The sequence below is a fragment of the Engraulis encrasicolus genome, chromosome 13, assembly GCF_034702125.1.
Source record: "Engraulis encrasicolus isolate BLACKSEA-1 chromosome 13, IST_EnEncr_1.0, whole genome shotgun sequence".
Classification (NCBI taxonomy): domain Eukaryota; kingdom Metazoa; phylum Chordata; class Actinopteri; order Clupeiformes; family Engraulidae; genus Engraulis; species Engraulis encrasicolus.
In genome coordinates, this window is record NC_085869.1 from 2684585 (window position 1) to 2704128 (window position 19544).

General features: G+C 43.0%; 1 protein-coding gene across 1 annotated transcript in view; it reads right to left on the reverse strand.

Annotated features, from left to right (window-relative positions):
- The window catches only part of cnga4 (cyclic nucleotide gated channel subunit alpha 4), a 15193-nt gene extending 8553 nt beyond the window's left edge, over positions 1-6640 (reverse strand). The window contains exons 1-5 of the mRNA XM_063212986.1: positions 6581-6640; positions 5898-6008; positions 5224-5330; positions 1960-2102; positions 1424-1612 (exon numbers count right to left, since the gene is read on the reverse strand). Of these exons, the coding sequence (XP_063069056.1) occupies positions 1424-1612; positions 1960-2102; positions 5224-5330; positions 5898-5941 (483 nt within the window). The 5' untranslated portion in view covers positions 5942-6008; positions 6581-6640. The remainder of the gene's footprint in view (positions 1-1423; positions 1613-1959; positions 2103-5223; positions 5331-5897; positions 6009-6580) is intronic.
- Positions 6641-19544: the final 12904 nt, after the last annotated feature.

The following is a 19544-nucleotide window of genomic DNA, read 5'->3' on the forward strand; positions in this document are numbered from 1 at the left end:
CAAGAGCACCAGAAGCAGTGGAAGTACTGGCGCTGCATGGAGGCAAACTCCGGCCGCGAGATGTTGGGGTACACCTGGTGGGGTAAATATAATGCTCATTATCAACTCAGCTGTGTAAGAATGTAGCAGGTGAGTGGCAGCTAACTAAACCACAGAACCAGAAGCAGTGGAAGTACTGCCGCTGCATAGAGGCAAACTCTGGCCGCAAGATGTTGGGGTACACCTGGGGGAAAATATAACACTTGTTAACTAAACTCAGGATTGATGCTCTAAGGGACTATTTAAGAACCAGAAGAAGAGGAACTACTGGCGCTGCATGGAGGTGAACTCGGGCCACAAGGTGTTGGGGTACACCTGGAGGAAAAGGTATACACTCGGAGGCAACTCAGGTGGCAACACACCATTTGAGAGATGCATGGAGGCCAACTCGGACCACATAATGTTGGGGTACACCTGGAGGGCTAAAGCAAGGCCATATACAGCCATGGCTCAATGGTTAGAGTGCTGGTGCTACAGTAATATTGGGTAGTCTAGTCCAGTGGTTCTCAACTGGTGGGTCGCAACCCAAAAGTGGGTCGCGGAGGGGTCATGGGTGGGTCGCGGAGCCTTGGTGTAAAAAAAACATAATTCTAAAAAAAAAAAAAATCCAACTTTTCCTGCAACAATATACAACTTTTATTGATAGGCTAGTGAACTCCGTGTCATCTGTTGTCATAGATACAATCTGAATGTTTATGCGAGATAGATAGCGTGCAACCAGTCATTCGAGTCTTGGTTACATTTTGAGAATTGCATTGAATTGACCTGAACGCTAAAAAAATTGGGTCGCGACCGAATGAGAGCGGAAAATGGTGGGTCCCAAAACTGTTCCAGTTGAGAACCACTGGTCTAGGCCATGTGCACAGGCTGGCCACTAGAGGGTTATGGATGCTTGGGTTCTCAAAAGTAAGTGCCAAAACCCTGTTGAAATATCGTTCAATATCTTCGACACATTTGGGGTTGAAGAAGGTGCTGCGTCTACCCATAAAAACCTTCCCCGTGGACAAAATACTTAGTGGGGTTTCCATTGTCTAGATCTTTTCTGAGTACCCCTGCAACTGCTAAATTTGTGTCTGTAGAGAAACCCTATTTTAAACAAATAAAGAACAAATAAAGAAGTAAAATGTGTGCCAGTGCGTACCCAGCGGTCGCTGCCGAAGCTCCAGATATTTTCCGTTGACTTCTTTTGTTAATTTGTAGGACACAATACACTTTTTGAACCTGCAAGCCTTGTGTGCGCCTCATCTTTTTGACTGTCCTAGTATCACTATTTTTGGTGAGCAGTCGCACCAAGCAACAAGCGATCCTAAGTTCAAGGCGCAGACGCCAACTTTCTTTGTTTCCTTACAACAAATAAAGAAGTGAAATGTGTGCCTGTGCGTACCCAGCGGTCGCTGCCGAACCCGACGTAGCGTGACAGGGCGAAGTAGAAGCAGGCGTTCCAGTGTATCAGCACGAAGATGTAGAGCATGAGCTTGGCGATGCGGAAGGTGTTGGGGTACGCCGTACACGTCTCCATGCGGTCTAGGGCCTCCGACATACGACGAGTGCGCAGCAAGCGATTCAAGCGGACCTAACATGATAAACACACACATTCACATGCACGCACATGCGTGTGCACACTCACACACCCACAACCACACAAAAGAATACACACAGATGACAGGCACAGAGAAGCCGGTTTAGACCAATGCTGCCCACACACATAGCCTATACTAAACACACACACAAACACAATCCGGGAGGGGGAGGGAGGGATATATACAATAATGTACTGTATGTAATGTATTTATGTTTTGAGCAATGGAATGGATGTCCATTTATGTGTTTATATGGTGAGATCAAAGACATGACATGCTTGCATGACAATATAGTCTATTCTATTCTATTCTATTCTATTCTATTCTATTCTATCCTCACCAGGGGCGTGTGTACGCCCAGCCTGAGGTAGAGCAGGTCAGTGGGCAGTACTGATGCCAAGTCCAAGAGGAAGCTGCGGGAGAGGAGGTAGCGCTTGGCCAGGCGAGACACCTCATGCACCAGGATACCCTGGTCCAGGAAACCTGTAAAGCAGACATTGAGAGAAACAGACAAACACATAATGACATACAAACCCCAACTCCGATGAAGTTGGGACGTTTGGTAAACAGTGAATAAAATCAAAATGCTATCATTTTCAAAACATTCAATCTATTCATTAGATGGAGAATAGTGTTTTGTGGGACATATGTACTCATTTCTAATTTGATAAATCCAACACGTCTCAAAAGAGTTGGGACGGGGACAATAAATGGCAGCAAATGTCAAGGAAGACTAAAAACAAAACAAAAGACAACACTTAACAGTTAAATACATTAACCGATGAGATGATTTTATATAAAAAACAGTGTTAATTCCTATCTTGGACATGATTTCACCAGCTTAAATGGTGGGTGTATTCCTTGTCATGTTTTGCAATGTTTTCCTCTCTGTAGTGCTTACAGTGTGACAGGTCTTGACCAAAAACCCACCATTTTATCACCTGCTGGTCCTTATGATGGAGCCAAACTGTTAAAACATAGTAGAGAATGCAATTTGACCTTACTATGTGGCAGTAATCGAAGATCTCCCTTCAAAATATAATGCATGAGTGGCTTTTCATGCTGTTTAAAACCCATTTATACCATTCAGCACTATATTTAACTCTACAGATGAGTGAGAACATCTTAACCAATGCACTACTGCACCCGCATGCCATCATGGAGGCTGACTTTTGAAGTTAGCACTAACACAAGTTGGATGGTCCATTTTCACTGTAGCACAGGATGTGCAATGCTCTATTATTGTCAAAAAGAATGGACTTCTACAACTTATGCTGACTTCTGTAAGCAAAGGACGGTTTCCCATGTCTTCTGGGTTTATTTCAAGTGAGCTCAGGTGCTTAGGAGAATGTTACACCCCTGTATCATTTGCACGCATTAAGCATTCTTAATATGGTCAATTTTCAATAGCTCTAGCACTCCAGGAATTAGAGTGAGACTACAGCCAATATATATTTCATGATGTCATGAACCTATACAATGATTTTATGAACAGAAATATGTCTTATATACACTCAATCATGGTAAATCAAAGGGAATTCAAAAATGTATGTAATAACTATGGTAATTATTCCCTTTGCATCTTTAATTCTGAGTGACTCAGCCTCTCTGTGATGATCTTATACCTGGACACCTATATTGTCCGTCAGTACAATTCATTTTGAAATGTTCTTCTTTGTTGTTTTATCTTATTTGGATGTTTACTAAATTTCACTGATCCCCGTCCCAACTCTTTTGAGACGTGTTGGATTTATCAAATTAGAAATGAGTACATATGTCCCCCAAAACAATATTTTTTCTCGGTTTTAACACTTAATATGTTGTCTTTTCACTATTCTCCATCTAATGAATAGATTGAATGTTTTGAAAATGATAGCATTTTGATTTTATTCACTGTTTACCAAACGTCCCAACTTCATCGGAGTTGGGGTTTGTACATAGATGAATACATCCTACACAGGGCCAGACAAAATGGCAGGTTTTAATCTTACTAGCCAAGCCCACACTTAATAATGGTTAAGAGTGACTAGTATGTTGGTCTTTTCTTCCAGCCAAACTGATATTTGGGCTGGTTGGCTGTTGTTCATTTAGAACCCTGATCCTACATACATGTGTATCAGTGCTTTACACTAACTTTTTCGCTTACCAGCCATTTTGGCTAGTGGTTTTCCTGACTCACTAGCCATTGGGCCTTTTCACTAGCCATAATTTTCTTAACCATCATAGCAGCTTTAATGAATTATATAATAGGCTGTAATAATGTAATGTAGGATAATATAACATAATATAATATAATATAATATAATAGCCTATAATATAATATAATATAATATAATATAATATAATATATAGCCTAATATAATATAATATAGGGCCTAATAACTAGAATTGTTATTAACTGGTCCATGCATGCATGCATGCTATAAGAACAGATTAACTTATCTGAGTAATGGCATAGCTGTGCAGAAACACCAAGCACAGTGTTGTGGAAGGGCACAAATGTAAGCTACATGAGAGCAAAATATTTCCGTCTTTGATCTGAAGGGCACTTTCGATGCACAAAGTAGATAGTGCAAAGTCATTGCCAAGCTTCGCATGTCCTCGGTCATGGATGTGGAATAACACCTCTTCTGGAATATTTTCTCATAAAAGTAGGCTATCCACTAGAAGGCACACACATTTGCGGCCGGTAACTACAGAAGGAGCTACGACTTCCTTTCATTCCGTTTAATATTGAGTTGTTTAAAATATAAACGGACGCAAGGCAAGATGGGCACATGCGAAGGGACATGGGACATGATTTGTGCAGTCTGGAAGGCTACTACTGCGCGTTGTTTAAGCCCCGTTTGACAGTCGGGAACAACGGCACAAGAAACATGGAGGAATATTAAGGTATGAAGATATACAGGCAAATCAGAAAATGATTTAAACCGAACATTATTAATGCCGCATGTGTCCTTGTCTTATCACTGCGCTAATTAGTCTCAAGACTTTCACAAGACTGAGGTGTTCTCCTATCGCCTTGGTCATTTTAATGCCCACTACTACTATGCATTGTACTAATGACAGATCCCAAAACAGGTCAGTTGAGATGAACTTCGCTACTTTATTTTCACGTGAAGGTTTTCAGTGACATTTCCAAACGCGCGCTGATGTGCCGGTAGCTCGCTGCTGCCACTCATATTCGCAAGACTAGCTCTATCAGATTCCTCTCATGCGTGAGACACAGGTGACACGTGACACAGGTGCTTCATGGGTATTGTAGGCTCGCGAAATCGCATTGCATTGCGTTTGTAGCAAAGACGGTCCGAGGGAAAAAACTACAAAATGCGGTGCCTCATCATTTAGAATAGTGACGGACCCGCCAGAATGGCTAGTGAACCTTCGGTATCTACTAGCCAACGCCGACTTTCACCCGCATTTGGCTACCTGGCGTGTGTTAGTGTTAAGCCCTGATGTGTATAGAAATACATTGATAGATGCTGCAGATGAGCTATATTTTGTGCAATTTTGAGTGATATTTATCTTCACATGACTCTCAAAAAAAGGATCCATCCTCGGACTCTTTAAAAATCGTAATTAATGTTTTATTTATTTAGTTTACCTGTGCGGCCCCTCACGGTCATGTCCATCATGTAGAAGACATCAGCAATGTAGTCCAGAGTCAACCAGGCAACCAGGAAGGTCTCCTGAATAGAGTAGAAACAGGCCCTGGAAAACAGACATGAGGATGCCCATAGGGAAATATATAGAAAACTTAGAAAATGTGTAGAAATGAGTACACCCATATGGAAAATATATATGAAACTTGCTCAGTGTGTGCTTAATGTGAGATCAGCTCCATAGAGAACTAGTTGCAACACTGGTCGGGTTTGGATATACCAATAGATGCTGTTTGTTTGTTTGTTGGTTTGTTTGTTTAGTCTTGTTTGTTACCTCCATTCTGCACCATTGGTTGGTTTGTATGGTTGTCTGTCTGTCAGCAGGATAACTCAAAAGTTTTGCACAGATTTTGATGAAAATGTGTGGAGTTGTTGGAAATGACACAAGGAAAAAGTGATTACGTTTTGGTGGTGAACACTCCGGATCCAGGATTTTTTTTTTTTCATTTCTAGCTTGTTTTTAGGATTCAGTGCGGGATGTAAAAGATAACATTATGAAGGTAGTGTGTGTGTGTGTGCGTGTGCATGTGCATGTGCATGTGCATGTGCATGTGCGTGTGTGTGTGTGTGTGTGTGCGCGCGTGTGTGCCTGCGTGCGTGTGTTGGCCTTATATACCTGCATATAATGATGACCCAGTTGTAGAAGATGGGCAGCGTCATCACCTGGAGCCAGTGGTAGTAGAACTCCCCAGACGGATCCACTACCCAGTTCTGCCAGTTTCTCCAACTACAGTGAAGAGAGAGAGAGAGAGAGAGAGAGAGAGAGAGAGAGAGAGAGAGAGAGAGAGAGAGAGAGAGAGAGAGAGAGAGAGAGAGAGAGAGAGAGAGAGAGAGAGAGAGAGAGAGAGAGAGAGAGAGAGATCTAACCACTCATTTATTGTGTCATTTCCCACCAGGTCAGATTACAACTTTAAGCCATATAATTACAAACCATATGTAGTGGAGACTGAGAGGGAGAAAGAGAGCGAGAGAGAGAGAGAGAGAGAGAGAGAGAGAGAGAGAGAGAGAGAGAGCGAGAGAGAGAGAGAGCGTTATCCCACTATTGTACTTCCCATTTCCATAACACACCTCTTTTTTTCAGCTGCTGAAATTGTCACTGTCATTACGTAACAATTAGCAGAGTTGGCGGAAGAGGCTGTACATTAGTTACATTAGTAACATTACTACATTAGTAACCTGGTTACAGTTGTGGATTTTGGGCACTGTTATGTAATAATACTATTAATAACAAGAATAATAATAGTATATGTAATAAAAATAATAATAATAATAAAATATTAGAATAGTAAGTCCACTTACTTTATTTTGGGTTCTTTTGGCTTCTCTTTCTCCTTTTCTTCCTCCGTGCCCTCTTTCCTCTCTTCTTCTTCTTCTTCATTTTGCTTCTCAGATGTTTTACACCAGGCCCAACAGCCGTCCATCTTTTTTCTCTCTCTCTTATGGCTAAAACACAAGTATAGCCTCCCGACTATCTTCACCCACAGCAATGATCGCTGATTTCTTGAAACTTTTTAGGCTTGGTAATATAACGTAGACTATTCGCTTCCTGGAGGAGTGCAAATGTTTAAAGTGCTCCTCTGATACAGGAGAGCAATCCACACTGTGTGTTTGGCCACATAGTTTGGTGCACATAACAACGAACCCTCTCACCTGACCAGGTGATGCTGGTAACCAAGGCAGCAGGTCCCTAACCTGCAGGTGGATCCCCAAGGGCATCCCGCAGCCAATGGGAATGCATTGCCAGAGAATTGATGGGAGCCAATCACATTGATGCCACTGTGATGCTACTAGGCATAGCCCTGTTGTGTTTTACTACAGAGAATATATGACAATAGCCTATAGGCAAATATCTCTGGTTTTACTTTCTTAAGCAACTTTGTGATCAGAAGATGAGTAGAGAAGAGTATATTATTTATTAATCCCGAGGGGAAATTGAATGGCAATGACCAAGGTTATAGTTGTAATGTATGTAGTATTACTAGAATCAGTATAACGATGTTGTGCCGTAGCAATCAGTCTTTTCCATGACTAGGCCTACAGAGTTCCACTGACAGGTAGGCCTATCAACATACTGCATTGTCCTTCAGCATGATTTAATGTTGTGAAATCCAGAAATAGGCTTGCTGGATGTTTGCATCCCCATGAGTCAGGCTAGGCCTATCATTGTGATAGATTGCCTGTTTAGCATTGTTTCTCTTGTAACATTTTAAACAGACTCATTAATAATAAATTTTACCAATAAAGCTCAGTTCGAGGAAGAAAGCACCTTATACATTGATGTTAAACCACATGTGGCGTCAGTTCCTTGATGTATTGTAGTGGCGACATCTCTGATGGTACGATAGCCTACTTGCTGTCTATCATTTCCATGTCTTTCAATATTTTGAGAATGGGCTGCAGTCTCTATTTCTGCCTATGGATGGCGAAATTTGACACAAGTTGACTGCTTATCTTACACTCCACTACGCTAGGTGGCAGTATTCAAACCTCGCTGTCCAGAACATAGCTGACAGGCTGACACTCGCTTTGTTGCTTCCGTGTCTGTCCTGACAGCTGCAATGATCCTCGATGGTTTACAAATGTGAGGAGCTGAAAAGCAGTTATGTGAGGCAATAAATACATTTGTTTAGCTCTTATACTTGTTATACTGTAATGGGGTGTTATCGACTCCATTTTTTTATAAGCCAGTGTTTCTGCCTTATCTACTGTCTCTAAGATAAAGTGAGTCCTCGATCGTCTGTCTCCAATTTGCTTGTTCAGAGGAGGGGTCACCACCACTAAAAATAAATAACTGCCCTAGGCCAGCTGTCTGAAGACCTAAACTACCAGGAAACCTAGGCTACAGTACATTTGTACGTCGCCATCTAAGCAAGCTTTGAATTTTCGTCCGTGTGAATCGATATACATCATGGAAAACGACAGAGACGATGAAGTGGCCACTGTTGACGTGCAAGTCACCGACCTTCCCAACGCGCTGGTCGCCTGCAAAGTTTCCGAAGAGCTCTTCAGCAATCAGAGTCTAAAAGTAAGTGGATGGTTAAATACAATAATCAGAGCACCGCACCAAAATAAGCACCGTTAAGAATTGGGTACACACCTCTACAGAAACAATTCCCTGCTGTGTAACAAAATCAACACAGGGCGATGCCTGCCCTCTGGCAATTATGTTTTCTGATTGCGGCTTTTGTTGCTTCTGTTGTTTGGTCTGAGTGACGCAAAACGCTGACATTTACAGAAGCCTGTGTAAGATCAGACCGTGTTTATCAGGCAACAACGGACCTTTGTGTGTGAGTGAGAGCATGCCTTGAAGATAGGCCTATGGAAAGACTGCCAGTTTATGAGGTTAGACGGGAAAGGCCTATAAATGCCTACGCCTATAGCTTTTATTCTTAGTTTATTTCAGTCGTTTCATCTTTGAAATTGATTGTAGTGATCCAGTGGGGGTTGGTATGCATTTACTTTTTAGTTGCTATCAGCAGTGGGGCCTATACACTCTGGTCAATGTGTGTGTGTGTGTGTGTGTGTGTGTGTGTGTGTGTGTGTGTGTGTGTGTGTGTGTGTGTGTGTGTGTGTGTGTGTCCATCAGGCACGTCAGATAAGATCCTTATTTAGACACAGGAAGACATGATTGTCTGCATCTGACATTGGATACCTCAATCTTGGGCCTGTGTGTGTGTGTGTGTGTGTGTGTGTGTGTGTGTGTGTGTGTGTGTGTGTGTGTGTGTGTGTGTGTGTGTGTGTGTGTTAACAATATGTTTTGTTCAGGGCCGATACCGATATTTTTGGAAATGGGAGGCCGATAACTGATAGGCCTATGTGCAACCGATTTAGTAATATTGTTCATAATAAAATTTAATGAAATATAAATTCTTATTAGTATATATACACATATATTTAGTTATAATAATGAACTGTCATGGACTCGAAGTGGGTAGAGCAGAATAGAAGATGCATTCAGAACGAAACGGCTGCAAAATTGGTTGTGAAAGCTATACAAACTTATCGGTGGAAATTTATTGAAAGTATGGCCGATACCGATATCCCAAAAATGTTAAATATCGGCCCGATATATCGGTGGGGCCGATATATCGGTCGGGCCTTACACTAAAGTACTTCTCACATGTCCTTTTATTTATTTTTATTTAAATATTCTCTCTCTCTCTCTCTCTCTCTCTCTCTCTCTCTCTCTCTCTCTCTCTCTTTCTGCTTGCTTGCTTGCTTGCAGTAATAATTTGTTAGAGACTAAAGCATTTGACATATGACACCGGTGCAGTAGTCTGAAGAGGCTCTGGAGTTGTCCAACAGTAGTTTGGCTAGTTTGTGTGAGAAAGGGAGATCTACAATGCTACACAATGGAGTAGTATAGTAACTGTGTTCACTTGTAAGACGTGACCCCCATTCATGTGTTAAGCCAGTGCCGATATGGAACAAAATCGAAAACACAAGACACATGGAAATAGTTTCCATAGCGGGACCTGCCCTGTCAGCGGGAAAGATTGCGTTTATTTTCTTTTTCCCCTCTGGAAGAGAGGGATGGATAGAGACATGTGGGGATGAAGGTGGAAAAGTACAAGAAAGTGGAAAAAGGAGAGAGGGGGGCGTTGGAAGGGTTGGAGATGGCATGGGGGGACGTGATCATGATCAGAGGCAGAAGACAACTCAGCTGTGGAAAGAAAATACAATCTGTCAGAGAGAGGAGATAAGAGAGATGAGGGAGAGTGTGTCACAGTCAAGTAAAATGTAAGTTACTGGTACAGTAGGATCAGATAGAGTAGTAGTAGTAGAGTAGAGTTAAACTAGAGTACTTTTATTAATCCTGAGGGAAGTTAAGGTGTCTGACAACTTGCATAATACACAAATGCAAAACATACACAAAGACCTAGTACACAATATTGCACATAGCAGAAAACGTATACAGTAGCACACATTTGAGTACAGCAATTAGCCTTGCTTGCAGATAGCTTTTAATTGTAGCATAGCTACCCTGAGCTACAGTGCTCTTCAATCGTAAGCTCGCTCCTTGAATGTGTTTCTTTGGACAGTGTGATTTCTATGCTTGTTACGGCTTATCGTATCAGCATTATGTGTGTGAGTGAGTGGGCGTTATACAGCTATGGGTTTTGCCATTGTAGGAGTTCTTGGCAGCGGATATAACCCAAGGCTCCAGCAAGCCTCCATGACCGAAAGGAGTCCTTGTCTCCTCGTTAAAACGCTTGTCATGTAAGCTAGCTCTGATCAAAGCAAATCTGCTTTTAAAAAGTCTTTGACACACGAGACTAGCAGGTGCTAAGCCGAACAGTGAGATTCCTGTATAAATGGCAAGGCCTTCAGCATTGCATTCTTAGCCTAACCTTGCCTCATCGCTGTCATAATACCTGTCAGTCACTGTGAAGGGTATCTAGCGAGCCCTTTAGCAGGCTGTGAGAGAGCCATGGCCAGACTTTTACGTGGGCTCTTCAGTAAGTATGGTGCCGGGGCAGCATTCTAAAAAGTGCCCAGGTGTAATATGGTGACGCAGTGCGGGCGGCATTCTAAAAAGTGCCCAGGTGTAGTATGGTAACGCTGCAGTGCGGGCGGAATTCTAAATAGTACCCAAGTCTAGTATGGTGACGGCGCGGTGCGGGCGGCATTCTAAAAAGCGCTCAGGTCTAGACAGGCTAATCTCCCCCTCTTGTGAAGCCGCCCGCTTCCATGACGAAGCACAGACAAGGTCACCAGACACACACAGACACACACAGACACACACACACACACACACACACACACACACACACACACACACACACACACACACACACACACACATACACACACACACACACATACACACACATACACACACACATGCACACATGCATGCATGCACGCACGCACACACACACACACACACACACACACACACACACACACACACACGGATGGACATTATGCATGCAGACACACAAACTCACAAACACACATACCCACATGGACTTACACTCACGCACACACACACACACACACACACACACACACACACACACACACACACACACACACACACACACACACACACACACACACACACACACACACACACACACACACACACACACATACACACACATGCAGGACATAGAATACTATGAAGGGCCAGGATAGGTGCATGTATGGAGGATTGAGCTGTACTACCTACATTAAGATTATGAAAATGAACACACACACACACACACACACACTCACACACACACACACACACTGTATTATGCAGCAGGAGTTAAGCTAATGGCCCTACTCCTCCCGTGGTGTGTGTGTTGTTAATTATAATTCTAGCCTTGGTAATGATAGGCCTGTATAGACGAACCGGTAATTAATGTAATCAGCAGGGGTCTAACGAGCTCTTATTCTGGAGCCGCTATAAGAGTCATCATGGCCGGGTGGATCAAAACGAGTTAAATGTTTTCCATGCTGTCTAAAACAGGACCAAAGAAGTTGCACCTGTGTAGACACACAGTACATTTTTATATGACTATTATATTTTATTTGTGCTTATTATGCTGACACAAGAGTAGAGTATCATTTATTGATCCCAGGGGGGAAATTAAGGTGTCAAGTAGCATACATACAGAAGACATTACACACATCATTACACATAACCACATAGCTCACTGTTACATACATTATGTACACATGTGTGTCTCGCAATCAGTCCTGTGTGTGTGTGTGTGTGTGTGTGTGTGTGTGTGTGTGTGTGTGTGTGTGTGTGTGTGTGTGTGTGTGTGTGTGTGTGTGTGTGTGTGTGTGTGTGTGTGTGTGTGTGTGTGTGCATGCATGTGTGTGATATTAGTGGTGTTGAATCTACACTTCTAAGTCAAGACTCTCATTCCGTAGAGATTCGCTCCCCAGAGAGTCCAGATTAGGCCACATGTCCTCTTTCAGACCGGCCTATTCATAGCAGAGGCCTGAAGACGTGTGGAAGAGGACAGCAAGACAGGTTGTGTGTGTGTGTGTGTGTGTGTGTGTGTGTGTGTGTGTGTGTGTGTGTGTGTGTGTGTGTGTGTGTGTGTGTGTGTGTGAGAGAGAGAGAGAGAGAAGAGAGAGAGAGAGAGAGAGAGAGAGAGAGGAGAGAGAGAGGAGAGAGAGAGGAGGAGAGGGAGAGAGGAGAGAGAGAGAGAGAGAGAGAGGAGGAGAGGAGAGAGAGAGATAAGGAGAGAGAGAGAGAGAGAGAGAGAGAGAGAGAGAGAGAGAGAGAGAGAGAGAGAGATTGTGTGTGTGTGTGAAAGAAAGAAAGAGAGATTGTGCCAGTGTGTAGTGTATTTTTAGCTGGTGCTCAGGATCAAATAGCGCTTCATGAAATGAAATTTTCTCAACTCTCTTTCAGAAATAAATAAGCTCTGGTATTAATCCTGATCACAAGGCAGGCTTAGGAGAAACCGCTTAGAGTAGCTGTGCTAGCCAAGCCTATTTTCAGAGCAATAAACAAAAAACAGATTGATAGTGACGTCAAAAGAATTTAAATGTGATCATCATTAGGATGATGGGTGGTTGACATGAAGCCCTGTTTTTACGTAACATTAGTTAAAACCCTACAAAATAGATATTTTTCCTCTTGAAAACAAATGTAAATGAAAGAAGATGTGGTACATCATGTTTCATATTAGTCTTAGATGAGAAGAAACATTTTTGTTCAGATTTATGGAAAGGTTTATAAGTCAAATGTCCTGTGGTGTGACTGTAACATTAATACAACCTGGAATATATACATCTATAAAATAAACCAACAACATTTTGAATCTTTTATAAAGCATTTGGCATGATTGCATAAATATTAACATTATATTAAAAAAAACATGATGTAAGTCAGGTATGTGGACGGGCAGCTCCAAGGCCAACTACAAGGGTCTTAAAGGCCCGCTCCTAACCAGTTATAAAAACACATATTAAGGTTAAACACAATATCATTATCTAGTTAGCATGAGCTCGGAGTTCAGTCACGAATACAAACGATTAAAATGCAGTGAATTTCCTGTGGTGTGACTTCATGTCCTATGGTATCTGTCACATGCTTAGGCATTGTGTTACTCGATCCTTACTTATTTTACATGCAACATGCAAGGATATAAGAATACCAGGAGATTTATTTGTTGCATTCACACAATTATTACGAGTAATACAGTGAATCCATGCAGTGACACAGTTGTCTGCTGCAGTATTCTGCTGGACAAAGATAAGATTGTTTCAAGAATAATACAATGGACATACTAGGCAGAGAGACTATGGACACTCCTGGACACTTTATGGCTGGCTACTATGTGCCACTTAGCTAAGGCACATGTGAACACTGTGGACACTTTACACTTTATTTTCTTGGTTTGTGTGTGTGTGTGTGTGTGTGTGTGTGTGTGTGTGTGTGTGTGTGTGTGTGTGTGTGTGTGTGTGTGTGTGTGTGTGTGTGTGTGTGTGTGTGTGTGTGTGTGTGTGAGAGAGAGAGAGAGAGAGATGCCTTGGCAATAAGTATGCAACAGTGAGCTATATATGATTATTTTATTTTATGTGTAAATATGTGTGTTATGTCTTGTGGACAATGTCTTTATGTCTTTATTTATGTGTGTATGCTACTTGACACCTTAATTTCCCCCTGGGATCAATAAACGATACTCTACTCTACTCTACTCAAGAAGTAGACTCCTACTTTCCATGGGAAAATGTGTTGCCATTTCAAGCGTTTCATGTCATTCTCCTGTGTCATCTCTCACTAGTCATTTCTCTCCCTCCAGTAGTTTTTGTTCCCTTTTTTAACTTGCCTTCCGCCTAGCTGCTGAATGCACGCCTTTGTATTCGCATGCAGTTTCTGTGGCCACTGCTGACATTTGAGATTGTGTGGTGATATTGTTTTTTTGGCCACTGTTGTGTTCAAAGCAGACAGAACGAGAGTTGGCTGGCTGAAGGCAACAGGAAGACAAGACAGTAGGGCTGGGTTCAAAAGATCGAATCGCGATCCAATATCGATTCACGTTCTAAAAGGTCAATATTGATTCACAACTTTGTGGATCGATCTTTTGAATGATCATTATAGGCGCTACTTTCTCAACCACATACTTCCACAGTTTCCCACTTATTTCTCACATACCAAGGTATTTCATGTTTGTGTGGGCATCAAAGTCTGAGATATTTAGGTTTTTATAATCCGTCTTAGAATTCTAGGCATAAATGGGTTAAAGTGACAGCCCAGCAATACAAAAGATTGATATCAAATCGAATCGAATCGGATTATGGATCGAATCGGATCGTAGCCTTCTGGATCGGAATCGAATCGATCCAGGAAATTTGGATCGATTCCCAGCCCTACAAGACAGTAGTCTAGTCTAGTCACTCAACTGGAAACAATAGACACAAAGTGCTGGTGGCCATTAAAGGGCCACTGTGTAATATTTTTCTCAATGCAGCAGGAAGACAGTAGTCTAGTCTAGACCACTCAACTTGAAACAATAGACGGTGACACTAAGTGCTGGCCATTAAATTGTGTGTCATGGGAAATGTGATGTAAACCGTAAACGTAATGTAATGTAATACTGGTGAAGGGCTTGACGCTGTTGACGACCAGAAGTCAGGGTGTCTTTTTAAGTTTGTGTTTGTCTCTAATTTCTCTTGCATAAAGTAAATTGCTGTGGTTCAAAGGAGCGAAATCAGATGTCCGATTTCTCTTATGTTGCACATACATTTCACCCTCCACACCTGAACATAATTTTATAACTATACATCAGCGAGTATAGTGATTGTGTCACTTTTACATTGTATAGACCCCTTTACTGTTTGTACACAGATGTGAAGTAATCGGCAATGTACCGTACATTTGTAAAGAAACTAGCCAGGTGATTTTTCAGAAATAAGAAAATGGATGCTCATGATATTTCAGATATGAAGTGGGCGCCACAAGCACGGGCATTCCTGATGGTGTCCTCGGTCCAGTCGGTACGTTTGATTTCTTGTAACCACAAGCACCTCCTATATTCTTCTGGAACAGCCTCTTCCCTCTCGGAATAGCGCTACAAGTGTACTTTCCAGGATCTCTATTTTTACAAACGTACACGCTTCAGGATGGCAGGTCTTCTCTGCACTGTGTGTGTGTGTGTGTGTGTGTGTGTGTGTGTGTGTGTGTGTGTGTGTGTGTGTGTGTGTGTGTGTGTGTGTGTGTGTGTGTGTGTGTGTGTGTGTGTGTGTGTGTGTGTGTGTGTGTGTGTGTGTGTGCTTGAGTCAACAATGCACGCGCAGTTGGTGATGACGCAAGTCATGAGATCTAAACAGGTCAATAGAGTGGGGGGCTATCAGAGGGCCTTATGGACCTATCAGAGGGCCTATCAGAGGGCCTTATGGACCTATCAGAGGGCCTATCAGAGGGCCCTATAACAGCACAGTAGGCTTACATGGCGTACGTATAAAAAGACTAAGCCGTAAGCCAACAACTTGTCACCATTCTGTTTGCGGCGTGTCATCATTGCACTGCTGTCTGTGGCCTGTGACAGAGCTGATGACAGAGCTTTGGTGTCCACTATAGGCGGCATGACCAGACGTATTGTGTGTGTGTGTACTGTGCAGGCAGGTACACACGCACGCACGCACGCACTCACACATGGAGTGTACCATGTCTTCATTAGGCCTCTGTAGACGACCTGTCATCATGCATTGACTGACACACACACAGACACGTAGACACACACACACACACACACACACACACACACACACACACACACACACACACACACACACACACACACACACACACACACACACACAGAGGAATTCAGCTTGCACTGAGGCCTTCTGAATAAGGGCAATTTGTGCAGTCCAGAACTACTGTGAAATGAAAGATTTCTTTTAAACCCCTTCCAAGTGTGTGTGTGGCTGTGCATGTGGCCGACAGTGTAGAGATTTTTTTTGGGGGGGGGCTTTTCAGCCTTTATTGGTTTCTGTGAGACAGGATAGTGGAGAAGAGACGGGAAGTGAGCTGGGAGAGAGAGATGGGGAAGGACCGGCAAAGGACCCGGACCGGGAATCGAACCCGTGTCGGCTGAGTGGTAAACGTGTGCCCTACCACATCAGCCACGGTAGGCAGTGTTGCCAGATTGGGCTGTTTCCCACCCAATTGGGCTGCTTAGGATGGCCGTGCGCGGGTAAAAATGGCAGGAAAAACCTGCCAAATTTTTGCCATAGACATCAATAGAATTGGGCGGGATTTTGTGCTTCTAGGCGGGTTTTGAGCATTTTTTTGGGCTGGAAATCATCAGCCTCATCTGGCAACCCTGACGGTAGGGCCAGGGCGACAGTGTAAGAGTGTGTGATGTGGTTAGAAGTGGGTGGGTGTGTATGAGAGGAGTCTAGTGCAGGACAGGCGTGTGTAATTTAGTCCAGTGGCAGCCTAGAACGGCAGCACGAGTAGCCCCTCATCCACCTGTTGTTGACCCCCTACACACCTGTGTGTGTGTGTGTGCGTGCGTGCATGTGTGTGGTCAACATCCCTCCTCCCCCAATTTCCATTTGACAACCACGTTTACTAACACACACACACACACACACACACACACACACACATGCACACACACACACACACACACATGCACACACACACACACACACATACACACAATAAAACCCCCACAGTCATCCAAGTACTTGGAGGCTTTTTGGCTCCCAGCGTCAGCACCTGTGTGTGTGTGTGTGTGCGTGTGTGCGCGTGTGTGCGTGCATGTGTGTATGTGTGTGTCATTCAGATGGATGATTGTGGTTGCGCATCGTCTGACTGGGACTTGAACAGTGCACGCAGCCACACAGCCCTCATTTTCTGTGTGTGCGCGCGTGCTTGCGCGCGTACGTGCGTGTGAACAGTGCATGCAACCACTTAGCGCTCATTTTCTCATTTTCTCGTTCTGTCAGTTCTCACAAGCTGCTCTCACTGCTCATTTTTGGTTCTCTTCGTTTTTTCGCCATCTGTCTGTTTCTTTCCTGGCTCTCTCTCTCTCTCTCTCTCTCTCTCTCTCTCTCTCTCTCTCTCTCTCTCTCTCTCTGTGTGTGATGCATCCATGAGTACAAATGTCTTGTACGAAACGCAAAGCTGTTCAGAGACGGACCAGACCGCTGTTGCAGCTTGCAAAGATTTTTTTTTTAGCAAAACGCCTCTCGCTGTTTCTGAGGAGCTTTTGTTCTGTTTTTGTTCGATTCTCCTTTAGTCGCATTGGTGGAGACGTGTGTGAGTTTGTACATAGTACAGACTGTGTGTGAGTAGTGCTTCAGTGCAAATTATTTTGTAGATTTGTGGGGCAGTGATGTGTTCAACCTTTCTTTTTTTAACCTGCCTGCTTCCATGACAAAGCACAGACGAGGTCACCTGTCATGCACACACACACACACACACACACACACACACACACACACACACACACACACACACACACACACACACACACACACACACACACACACACACGTTGAATTTCAAAATGTTTCTAGTCAAGCACCGCAGTAAATATGTAAGGTATTTGTCATGCTATAACACACCAGTACAGTAGTTCATTTTACAAACCAAAAATATCTTAAGCTTATTTAACCAAAGATAATTTACATTCACTCTCAATTGAATACATTAACTGTACATTACATTATACTGTACGCTATACTACAGTTTATACAATAGTTAGATCCGGTCGAATTATTTCACAAATTGTGATTGGACAAGAGGCGTTCTACACGTCACTAGGAGTGAGGGTATCCTCCAACACTCTATGAATGACTCTTCACATCTAATAATCACTCCGCGACCAACGATACAAAGTAACCGTAACCAACGTGGTGCGCGTTGCGCAGCAACCAAAGACAATAAGTGGAACTATTTTTCCGGAGCGGAGGAACAAGCAAATAAACAATAAAATAAAGTAATTAAAATAATTTAACATTTCTTTCAATGAACTAATTGTGTTAGCAAAGGAACTATTGTATAAAAGCAATATAACACTTGTGGTCGTGAGGTTGTTCTGGGACACCCTCACGGGTGTAATTACCTACGGCACTCAGCCTGCGGCTTCGTGCCTGCGGCGAATCACACCCGTGAGGGTGTCCCAGAACAACCTCACTCCCACTCGTGTCATATTGCTTAAATACATTAACATTAACTATTTACTAGGACTGCAACTAATGATTATTTCAATAGTCGACTAATCGATAGCTGTAGTCACGATTAGTCGCGAAGAAAAAATAGACTTGCGCCAACCTCCCACAACCCTTCCCGGCCTCTAGCGGAGGGAAGTGAAAAAATTCTTACAGCTCACAATGACCTTTAAATCATGATAGTAGCTTATTTACTCCAAGATACAACATCCAATTCATACATGCTGGGCAATTTTAGGTTTCAGTTAAGTAATAAAGCATTAGTAAAGTAAGTAAAAGAGCATTAAATTAAATGAAACGATTAGTCGACAATGAAAATTCTTGGCGACAAATTTTTATAGTCGATTAGTCACGATTAGCCCTACTATTTTCTGTCCCTGACCTGTCAATAAGCCCTGCATGACAAAAGCACACAGAGGTGTGAGGGGCGGCAGGTCTCCGGTTTTAAAATACACTGGAAACATTGTATTGAGTCATTTACAGTAAGAGGCAGGGGAAAAGGGATCTTGTGACTTTCTTTGGCAGATACGTGTGTGTGTGCGTGTGCGTGTGCGTGTGTGTGTGTGTGTGCGTGTGTGTGTGTGTGTGCGTGTGCGTGTGCGTGTGTGTGTGTGTGATGCAGGAAGTTAAATTATGAGGTGTCCTTGCACAGTGTTTGAAAGAGGAAGTACTTAAACACCTGCAAGCCAAACATATTCATTCACTATTATGAAACATACACACACACACACACACACACACACACACGCACAAACAGCACACACAAAGAAGCCTTCCTCCTGTATGTGATTGGCAGGTCAGCCTGCCACATACTCAGTCTCATCAGTACCATCCGATGGAGTTGGCCCCTCCCCCCACTGCCTCCTCTCCACCAATCCGGTGCCTGTATTTCCAGCAGAGTGGTCCTCTGTTATCAGATAGTGACGTCATTGGTGGGTTTTCTTTTAGCAGTAGACGTCAGTTGGTACAGCAAATGCCAGTTCCACACTTGTATTGATTAAATATGAATTAATTATTGCTTGTAACTGCTTTCGGTAGCCTTCCGTGGAAATACACTACCATAACACCAGGGCTGGATTAAGATAGCCCGGGGCCCCTTAGGCTACAGGTTGTTGTGGGACCC